The 11,067-nt window shown below is 49.2% G+C and overlaps 1 protein-coding gene across 1 annotated transcript; it reads right to left on the reverse strand.

Annotated features, from left to right (window-relative positions):
* Window positions 1-452: 452 nt before the first annotated feature.
* On the reverse strand, window positions 453-10,955 carry CUNH17orf80 (chromosome unknown C17orf80 homolog). The gene is made up of 6 exons (XM_047081488.1): window positions 10,684-10,955; window positions 10,008-10,110; window positions 7,057-8,553; window positions 2,454-2,561; window positions 1,788-1,892; window positions 453-612 (listed from the first exon to the last, which is right to left on the reverse strand). The coding sequence occupies exons 3-6, from the start codon at window positions 8,525-8,527 to the stop codon at window positions 590-592; spliced, it is 1,707 nt and encodes a 568-aa protein (XP_046937444.1). The 5' UTR covers window positions 8,528-8,553; window positions 10,008-10,110; window positions 10,684-10,955; the 3' UTR covers window positions 453-589.
* Between the last annotated feature and the right edge of the window lie 112 nt (window positions 10,956-11,067).

The raw sequence follows: 11,067 nt of genomic DNA on the forward strand, positions 1-11,067 counted from the left end.
ATTTCATTTTCATCAGCTTAAATATATTTAAGGATTTTCCACAGACCCACCTGCAACTCTGTATCCCCCTGACTTTGCTTTTATGTTTCTCACACCCGCCAAGGTGTCCAGGACCCCAAAAGGCACGATGGGAGGCAGATTTCCTGCCACTTCAGATATTAACCTGTATCAGGGCGTATGTAGCCTGGTATCTCGTGCAGAACAACTGTAAAATGCCAAAGCTTAGAGAATACTTTTAGGGAGAAAGATCTAAAAGTGAGATATTATTGACTGCAAGTTAAGAACTCTTTAAAAATTTCTGTCATCTTCCTGCCTCCCTGACCACCATCAGCCTTAAGGGGCCAACAGACCGAAGGCTTTCAGGATTCTGTCACTCTGGAGAGCCAGCCGAAGACATGGCCACACAGACGCAGGCCTGTCCACGGTGAAGGGACGGCTTCCGCATATCATGGTTTCAGAATCCAGTAACTTTATTCTTTTCACGCCCTCTCCCTGCCCCAAATACCAGTCTAAACCGCTCGATCCGCACCGCAGTGGTCTTCGCCGTGCTCCCCGAGTCTCAGAGCTTTCTTACGTGGTGTCCGGGTCACTACTTACGCCAGCGCTGCAGCTCTTTGGATAAACAGAGAGAAGCGGTAAGAAGCCAGGAGGCCACTGCCGAGGACAGTTTCTGTCTCTTGCCTGTGCAGATCACTCCACACATTCAGAAATAAAGTCTTAGGCGCCATCGGGAGCTTCTGCTCCGCTTTCTTCAAAGATCTGAAAAACCACCTCCGGTATCAACCAACTGAGCCCTCTGAGACAGGTAAACCTTTCCGGGGAGGCCTTTTCCCTGGGAAAGCAGCTGAGGGCTGGGGGGGTCTCCGCATGCGCAGGGCTGACCAGGAGGAACCTCCTCTCCCCTGTGAGTGTGTGACACCCCACCTACCAGCCCCCCACCAGCGGGCAGGCGTCCGGCTGCCGCTTGACCTGCTCTCCGGCCTCCTAGGCACCGACTGCGTGAAAACCTCCAATGAGAGTCAAGTGCTGGTATTTTAGAAGTCCTACCGACCATTTGTGAATGCTACTGGGGTTCACGGTCATCTTGTACTTTTACACCCCAAGTTTTCAGAAAGGGTCTGGACTCTTTTTTAATTGTGGAAAACTGCTGGGCTCTTTGGATATCCTCCTATATAGAACATCTTTAAAAAGTTTTTACTTATAAAAATGTATTTTTATAAAGTGGTATTGTAAAAAAAATGAGAGAAGTTAACCTGAACTGAAAAGACAGGTGGAGTTCAGACGCTGTCCTCCTGGTGAAGGCCCGAGGCAGGCTGAAATCAGCTAGAAGGATGCTTGTGTTCTCAATGCGGAAAGTAACGTTAACTAAGACTCCTGTGACCCGCACACACAAGACTGACCACCGTATTGTTTCTCCTTCTCTCTCGGGGTATAAACTGTTTGGTTTCAATGCTGAAAGGCAGTTCTCAGGTGGGAATTAAGAAGGGCGCCGATCTGGCAGGCAAACACTTTAAGGACAAAGCACAAGACCAGCACATCTCCAGGGAGAACCTCACACGGGAGCACAGGAGCAATCATGTAAAGTCTAGTCCAATCTTATAAAGGTCATTCTAACTAAAACCCGTAATAAAAAAACCCCCAGAGCCTCAGGCAGTGGCTCAGTCACTGGGCCGTGTCAGATAACGCAAAACCGTAAGACAAAAACAAAGTAATTCGGAGAATCCCCCGGAGGTCCCCGTAATGGGACGAGGCCTGTGATTTTAGGCTCAAAGTATCAAAAAGCTTACTCAGATGCCTGAAACTCCAGCTGCACCAGAGGACGAAGTACCCCGTGAAGAGCATGGTGACGCCCCCAACTCCAGTCCTCACGGTGGTGCTGCACCTGACCCAGCCTGTGTGGAGAGAAACACGTCTGGTTGCCATGGTGAACTGGAACTAGGGGGCCGCGACCTGCCGGATATTCAAGTTATCCCAGTCGGCCTGGGCCATGGGACTGAAGTCACAGAATCCTCGCCAACACCACACGGGTATTTTTTTTACACAGACGAAAAGGCCCAAAGGTGGAAGACCTTAATTTTAACAAGTTGAGTTACTCTTGTTTTGGGAGTTTGGTCGGAATCTCGAGTGGGCAGGTTAACACGCCTGGTGAGCTTGAGGCGTAGAGCCCTCCTGGCTTTGGGACGATCCAGGCAAGCGGGGGAGAAATGGCGGGGGGGTGGCCAGGGGAGACATCACCAACAGGAAAGCTGGCCCGTAATGGCAGCCGCTCTCCTACTGGCTTTGACGTCAGACTCCACGGTGAAAACAGACCGACCAAGGGAAGGGGGCCTACATGTTTGTCTCTTTTTCTCTTTTCCTTAGCCTTGCTGTAACCATCAGGGCTAAAGTAAGAGAAACTTCTCCAAATGCTTGGAACCAGCAACAAAACCCAACAGTCAATGACTCCAGCTCACCTTTCTGGACAGCTCCCAAGAGCCTCATCAGAGACGAGCTGGAGGGCGTAAGTCTGGTCGGGGGTCCCAAACTCCTGAGAGCAGTCGAGCTTCTTTCCAACAAAGGAACTACGGTTCCAAACAGAAGTCACTGTGACAGTTCATCTAGATTCGGTCTCTTTCCCGATCCTCAGTGCCCGGGGTTCCCAGGGCCAGGCTGAGGGGAGGATCTCTAAACAGCCGGATTACTGTGTACGGGGCTGCAGTGAACTAAGTGCTGAAAGTCAAGGCGGTTTATTCCCCGAAAGAGGTTCTGCAAAAGGCTGAGGGAGCCCCTGGGGATCAGGATCTAGCTACATTTTTGGTCTGATGAATACACCCTGCAGCCCTTCCATGTGCATGTGCTTAATGAAATGAACTGTCTACGTTTTCTACCACTTGCAATGTTTTAGCAGAAGGCAAGACTTTCTACCATGATACTAACTACTGCTACTCCTCACTATATCTACTAGGGTCAACACGTGTGCTCTACCACCCCACTGCTAACAGCAAACAGTTCTGTTCAACATGTGAATAACTCACGTAAAACCAGAAAGGAGGGTTTATGCTCTCCATTTACATCTTTCCTGCACCTGTTTTTCTGTTTAAAGACAGGCAGGGAATGTCTACTATTGCTGGTTCTCTGCTCTTGGTTTGGCTCAGTGGGAGAAAGGGTAAACAAGGGAATATTTACAACAAGTTTAGCAGATGTGGTAAAAGTTGCTGCAGAGGTAAACATACTAACCAAATGATCATATTAAGTGAGACAAACCAGACTGGCTTTCAAGAAATTACCCAGAAAATTATTTCACAAGGTGAAGATTAGTCTCTTGAAAAAACAAAGCGTGACACAACCCATTCTTCTTGGAAAAAGTTTGAAAAGAGACGGGAAGAGGCAGTTTTGTGACAACTGCAATTGTAAAACCACTTCCCCTGCCGTGTCAGGAACGGGGCGGCCCCTCCACTCTGTCCCCTCTCCAGCCAGTAGCCCATTTCCTCCACTAAGGGTTCAGTCAAACTTGTGTGAATGACATCAGTTCGGGCCCTGGGCTGGGATACAAAAGCAGCCCGAGGTCCAGGAGAGGCCAGCTCAGAACCCACGGAGGTGGTTAAGAGTTCTTTAGTGTCGTCCTTCCCGTCGTCCAGGGGCCCTGGGTTCTGATCTATACCCCTCTTGGCCTGGCTCCACTGCCATCTCTAGACACTGTCCTGGACCCACTGCCAGTGTAGACATCCTTATTATCCCAAACCTAGTGACAGCGGTTCCACTCTCTAACATAAATGCTGGAACCATCCCTGGTACCTCTAACATTTCCTATCACCCCTCTGACCTGGCTGGAATTCCAGACCTGTGACCTGACTCCCCCCCCCCCCCCCCCCCCCCCCGGTCTCTGGCTGTTGTCACCTGTCCCCTCACATGGCCGCCTCTGGCTACTAGAAGATCTAATCCTGACGTGTCATATTCCTGCTCTGCTCTGATCCTAACTATTCTGAGCCCCTTCATCACATGTGTCCCATCTCAAACAGGTCACTCGGACACCCTATTGGCGGAAACACTGTTTAAAGATGAGAGAAGAGGCTTATGAAGTTGTTTCTGGGTCTCCGAAAACCCATGACCCGATCAGGTTTCCCTATTTTACTTTCTGCTATCCCCACCGGCCAATTTCTAGGAACTGTTTTATTCAAACCTCCTCCTCCCTCCCCCACCATCTGTTTGCCAACACCCCCTACAGGGTCTGAGTGCCCCCCTCCCAGCCACCAGTGGCCTTCCCAACACCTGCAGTACTTAACTTTGGAAACGTTTGGAAATCTGATTCTTAGATCTGACTTCAGAATCAGTCTTTAGGGATGAGGTCTAAGAATCTTTAATCCTATATGGGATCATCAGGTTGTCCTGATTTGGGCCTAGAGCTCTTCAACTCTCAGTCCCAGAAGCCAAGGCACCGACATCTGGCCAGGGCTCAGCCAAGCACCCCAGCGAAGTGCTCACAAGGCTTTCCTTTGAACAAAGGAAACCAATTCCAGTTCTTTGCTGAGGACTGTCAGCCCCTTGTACTTGCTCAGTCTCCCGAGATTTGAATCTTGAACTTCTAAAGTCTATTTTCTCTAATGCTGGGAAAACTACTTTTTTGGGGTAGTAAGTCTGTGAAAATCCTTTTCACTAAACCTCACAAGACGGCTCGGCTCCTAATGCTGCCGAGCTCCATAAGTAAGCCTACTTCTCGTTCCTGACTTACAGAAACCCGACTCAGCCGCGTCCTCAGAGCCACCAGTCTGCCCAAGCTAGTGACGGTACTGTAGACCGGGACCAACACGAGGGAACAAAATAGCTCCTCACCACTCTTCTGGAGAAACTCTTGTTGACAAAAACCTTGTATTTTTTTCCCCCATATTCAATCTCACAAGCAAGCCAGGTGGTCCGATTAGTCACTGTATGTAGCCCTTACCTTATTCTTATCACTATATTCTTGGGACCCACTAAAGTGAGCATGTCAACGGATAACTTACATCAAAAATGACAGCAACCACTAACTGCCCCGAATAGTAAGCCCAGTGCACAGTATGAAGACCAGGGGTAGATAAGCCAGATGGATCCAGACTTGAATTCCGACCACCACTCACTGGATGAACACGGGCAAGGCACTCGAGATGTCTGGGGGTCATGGGGCGCCCGGGGGGCTCAGGCCATGATCTCATGGTCGTGAGCTGGAGCCCCGCATCAGCCGTGCTCAGCGCGGAGCCTGCTTGAGTTTCTCTCTCTCCCTCTCTCTCAACGTAATAGATAAATAAATAAAAGATGTCCGGGGCTCAGGTTCTTTGCCCATAAAAGACGGTGGGACGGGGACATCACTGACAGTCACCTGAGTTGTCATGAGGGTTGAATGAGGTAGTAATGTACCTAGCAGAGGCTGATCCAGTCACCATCTGACCAATGTCAGTCTCCTCCCCTTTCCCTCTAAAATGAGAAGTGGGTGCACCAGAGACTCTCCTCAGCACTGTAAGAGACAGCACAGGAACCAGAGAAGTCCTACTTGCCAGAGTGATTTGCTACGGGCTGTGCGCGTACCTACGTGATGCCAACCACAAGGAAGTAGAGACAGCTGACCGACCCCCGTGTTTCTGGTTCTGGTGCACTTTCTGCAACACGGTTTGGTGGAAAGGGTGAAACTTGGTCTGAAGAGACTGTGTTCTCTGGCAGCTCTACCGTTTACAGCAACCTGACCTTGGACAAGTCACATGTTCTCTCTGTGTCTGTTTTATCATCTGCAAAGCAGAGATACAGATCACTGCCCACCTCTCAGAGTGGCGGGGCCATAGTAAGAAAATGGACGGAAGAGGCACTCTGAGATCAACAAACTCAGACGTTAATATCATTTCTGTATTAACATGGAAAAGGGGCTTGCGAGCACGGCTTTGGCCTCGAGACAGACTACAACTTTGTAGAGAGCGCCTGATGTTAGGAGTGTTTGTACAGCGGGTGGAAGAAAATTGTAGCTTTAGCTAGCACTACGCTTCACTTGATATACTTCCGCTTTGAAACCTTTAGAAAGGAATAATGACCATACAAAAGAAAATGCTTTTTCACACTGGACAACCTGGGGTTTGGTGAATACGAATAATTTACAAAATATACCAGAGAGGGAAAACACATCTCTAGGAAGAGGTTACAGGATTTTCAGGTGCAAAGGTATTCTGACTTGCTACAGGTCTCCTGTCCAACCTAAAAGCACCAATGAATACTATACACACACACACACACACACCCCCGAGATGGATGCTACGTTAAACTGTGCTGCCATGGGCGCCTGGGTGGCTCAGTCAGTTGACCATCCGACTCTTGGTTTCGGCTCGGGTCATGATCTCATGGTTTTTGAGTTCGAGCCTCACATCAGGCTTCGAATGGGTGGTGCGGAGCCTGCTTGGGATTCTCTCTCTCTGCCCCTCCCCCTCTCACTCTGTCTCTCTCAAAAACAAATCAACTTAAAAAAACTAAAATAAAAAAATGAACTATGCTTCTAGAAAACCTTGAAAGAAAAAAATCTAAAGCTCTCCGATGAGGAAAATGAAGAAATGTTACATACTGTAATTAGAGAGGCAGTCCGATAACTAAAAGTAAGGTTCTGCAGGAAGAAGTGAGGATCCCCGAAATGCCAGAACTTCCTGGCTCTGTGGGGCCACTTAACCCATTCCGGGCACGGGCAAGGAGCCTCTGGACAGCTTCTGAGGAGACCCCCTCACAGCCCTCTCTCCTTCCCTAACCTCTCACCCAGTCTCTCAAGACAGTTTGAATCCCTGCCCCATACCCACTGGCCACGCCCCCGCCCAGTGGGGAAACTCGAGTGATCAATGCCACCAGCCAGCCTGGCCTAGTCCAACCGTCAACTCGGGGTGCAGGGGAAGGGACAGTGGTAAAGCACTCTGGAGCAAGAATGAGTGTTTTCAGAATCACGACTGAGTCTGGCATACTGGAACGCCTGGGTACAAGTCAGCTGAGAGAAAGCAGGAGTGTTCTGAACCTGATTAAGGCAAAAGGCACAGAGCTGTTCGGAGGGGCTGGAGGGTCCTCGAAAACGAGCACGCTTACCTTGTGAGAGTCTCTCCCCCTGGGGACTGATGAGCTGAGGCTTCTGGGCCACTGCATTCCAATACTGGGGCTTCCCTGGCAACACCCCCAGTCCAAGATAACCAGGATAGAGCTCTGGAAACCACTCCAGGCCCAGGGAGCTTGAGAGGCCCTTCCTGCCAGCCACCCCCACCTGACTGAAGGGGCTGTCAGAGGCGTGGAGCAGGACTGAATGTGAAGGCTGCTGGCACCCAGGTTGTGACGCCTGGGGCCCACAGCCCGGTCCGTGCGGCAGAGGAGCTCGCTCACTACGCTCTGTGAACACCTTCACACCAGGGACTCGGTGAGGACTGCAGGCTGCTGCTTTTTCTTCTTGAAAAAATCGGACAGCCAGAGAGGCCAGATTTTGATTATACGACTGTGATACAGAAAGTAGCTCACCGCAAGTCGTCTCCCTTGGAGTGAACGAATTTAAATCGGGACCTTCGTCTCGACATTTCTTCTCTGTGGCCGAATCACCACCACTGAAGTTCTTTGCCCGTTCCTGCGTGTCTGTCACAGATATACTTTTCTCTGCATTTCCTGTGCTACCACTTGCCTCTACTCCAAGGTCAAGTCCTTCCCCTTGGTTCTCCCTGACGTGGATTTCACCTAATGGGCTAACTTTAAAATTTAAAAATTGTGATTCCATTGTCTTTTCTTGAATCTCAGGGTCTCTAACATCACTAGAGACTTCTAAGAGGTGGTCCCTGGCCTTGGACACTGTCTCATTGCTTGACAAGGACGTTCTTACTCTTTCAATCCCATGATGGAGATTCATGGGAGAACTACGATAATCACCATTAGCTGTACCTACTAACTTTACTAGAAGCTTCTGTCTTGGGGGATCAATTTTGTCCAATCTTAAATCAGGAGAAGTGGTCTGTACATCACTGGGTAAGGCTGAAGGTTTTCTATCTTGATTTGATGAAGAAGGTTCTACTGGGCCAAGAGGTAAAGATGCTTTGGTTTTTGAAAGCTTACTTCTACTCTCCCCCAATGGAGGCAAATCTTTGGGAAGTTCTTTGTTAGGAGTGGTATTTTCTGATGCATAAAACTGAGCCTTGGTTTCTCCCTGGAAAGCAACCTTTGGTTCAGTATCTTTTAGCATTTTGAGGGAGCACCGAACTCGATTCTTGAGGTATTCATCTGCCTTTGTGTTACTTGCTCTTTCTAAACCAACGGCCGGTAGTGGAAAAGACTTCACTGTCCGTTCTGGTTTGTCCTTTATCAACTTGGTATTTCTTTTTTCACTCCTGGTGTCTAATTCTCTCTCTTTAGTGTTATTTAAATCTGTGATTGGTCTTTTCCTGCTTGTAGCATGTGGGCGGGTAGCTAGCTTGGACTGACAAGCTTTGTGATCAGCAGGTACAGTCGGCCTTATCATCTTACAGTGTGGCAAGTGGGATTTTAATCGTTTAAATGGCTTCTTACAGTAAGGACACACTTCCATCCTGGCAGAGTATCACTCTCTTATTCCTGAAAAAGATAAACAGGAGATTATGAGGGGCACAGAGTTCGTAAAGTAAATACTAATATTTCATTTACATGTGTACCTTTCATTTGGAAGAACCCAGGTCGAAGGAAATTTTTTAAAAAAATATGTTTTGATTCATTTTCTTACAGAAATAGGAAACAGAAGACATAGTTGGTTTTAAGATAAATACTCCTGGTTCCATTTATGCTTGGCATTATACATTTCTTAAAGTCTTCTAGGAACCAATCATCAGTAAAAGACAATCAAAGAGGTTTTACATCCCTAGCTTGTAGCTGAGCAAAGCTAAAAGACTGAAACCTAATAAATAACGGTTACTGGAAGAAAAAGTTGTCCAAACTAGCAGTCAGATTAAAATGTTTGCTATTTAAAGTTACAGCAAGTCAACTGGGTATTACACGAGTATAAAAAAATTGTTTGAAGCCCTTAAATATACCACTTAAGGAAAGAATGGTGAATTCAGGCCAAGATCTGAAGGCTGTTGACTAGAGTCATGTTTTCCAAGTGGTATATGGAAGATCCACAGAGGTGCAAGAAGAAAATATTAGAACTTCCAGGCTTTCAGCATGAGAAATGAAGCTGTACTAACACTTCCCATATTAGTAAAACACATGTACACCCATACACATATATATAAAAGTATGTGGGGGCACCTGGTTTGCTCAGTCGGTTGAGCATCCCACTCTTGATTTCAGCTCAGGTCACGATCCCAGGTTTGTGGGACCGAGCCCCACGCTGGGCTCCATGGTGAGCGTGGAGCCTGCTTAAGATTCTCTCTCTCACTCTCTCCTGCTCACACTCATGTGCACGCACTCTCTCAAAAAAAGTGTGTGTGATGCACTAATAACATATAGGTGGAGGGAACATGGTCCCCAGTTTTTCATTCACGGTTCGTAGTGTATGGACTGCCAGCAAATTCATTTAGTTTGAAACCTTTGTGATATTCATACCAGGTAATAACATGAAAAAAAAAGTAATACCATGTATCACTTGTACCTCTTTGAGCACCGTGCTGGGCATATGGTATTTGTTGAGTGAATTTTTTCTCTAAACGTAAACATGCAAACGCTATCATAAATCACTGTGACTGAATACCTTCTAACTACTGCTTAAGTCAAAGAGTGACACTGAAACCATTTACAAGATAAACAGACATAATCCTGGCCAATCCATTTAGGATCCTATGTAAACTCAGGCAAAACAAAACTGTTTCTGATTACACTAATCATTCTGACTTTGGAGGTACCCCTCTGACAATATAATCAAACTTTTGAGCCGTTGACTTACAAAAATAGCCACAATTGGAGCCAGTCCACGGGCCTTAGGCTAATAACTTCAGAAAAGGCTTGGGACCTCTTAGACGTGTCTGCCCCTACAGTACTCCACCACACTCAGTCCTACTGGGAAGATCCTGCACCCTCTCGTGGTAACGTCTTACCGTGGGTGCCTAAATACTTTCTTACAGGAGCTTCCCCAGAAGGATGCTAATTTTGTGGTTGTTTCTCTTGGATCTCCATGCCTCACGATCGCAGCTCCTGGGTCTGGCAAAAGAAACTCGATTTTAATTATCAGCCAGCGCAAGACACAATCGGAAAAGTAATTCGACAGCACACTCAGTGAATGAATGTGGTGCGGCACTGAACCGAGTACAGCCAACTCGCAGCGCAGGTCTCTCTCCGTGTTCCGGAAAGCAGACAGTTAAAGCCGCGCACGCCGGTCGGGCGCAGGGCCGGTCGGACTCGTGCCAACCGCCCCCCCCGCCCCACCCGCCCCACCCCACTCCACCCCTGAGCCGCGGTACCTGGCCCGCCCTCCTCCCAGCTCCGGCACTCTTTCCGGAAGCCGAGCCGCCGCTTCCCGCGGAGTGGGCGGGGGCCGTGGGGCAGCTAGCGGCTCCGGGCCGGCCTCCACTGCAGCCTCAGCCGGAGGCGCAGGGACGCCGAGGAGGTTCATCCTGAGGCCCCGGGAAGCCCCCCCCCCCCCCACGGCTGGCCCGCCACCCGATCGACTCCCCTCTCTCCTCGGGAAGCCCCCTCCCCTGACCCCCAGACATAGGGCGTGGGCACTAGGACAAAGTCCGACCCGCCGCAATTAGCCCAGAGCAGCGTCCTTACCTAGCCAGGTGTGAAAGTCCCGGAAGCCCCCGCGACAAGCCCCCCAGCGCAGCCCTCCAGCAGCTTCCCAACTCCCCGTCGGGGACCCGCCGCAGGCCGTCTGCGCCACTGCCTGATGCTTCTCAGCTATGTTTCTACAAAACTGTTAGCGCATAGGTGCTTAACTTAAGTACCTGTATCGTATTATTATGAAATAATTTAAATTAATTTAAACCTGGCTTGACTTATATGCCGTCACTTTTCGGCTGCGAACAGGCGAAAGCTCGGGCCGCCTTCTCATGAGGTCCTCTCTCCCAGAAGCTCCTAGGCGCTCCTCCCCACTCGGAGCCCGCCTCTTCCCGTGGGCGGGGTTACCGGTCGGCGCGGCCGCCGTCGCGCCACTGC

This window comes from Lynx rufus, unplaced genomic scaffold, assembly GCF_022079265.1.
Source record: "Lynx rufus isolate CCGP_SWC_20201006 ecotype Redwood Valley unplaced genomic scaffold, mLynRuf1.p SCAF_18, whole genome shotgun sequence".
Lineage (NCBI taxonomy): Eukaryota > Metazoa > Chordata > Mammalia > Carnivora > Felidae > Lynx > Lynx rufus.

Bases quoted from the DNA above. Each gene is read 5' to 3' on its own strand.
- CUNH17orf80 (XM_047081488.1), bottom strand. From the start codon at position 8,527: ATGGAAGTGTGTCCTTACTGTAAGAAGCCATTTAAACGATTAAAATCC. The intron at 2,562-7,056 runs GTAAGCGTGCTC...TTGGAACCGTAG, and splicing joins GGGGGAGAGACTCTCACAAG to TTCCTTTGTTGGAAAGAAGC. The intron at 1,893-2,453 runs GTGAGCTGGAGT...CTCTCCACACAG, and splicing joins CTTGGGAGCTGTCCAGAAAG to GCTGGGTCAGGTGCAGCACC.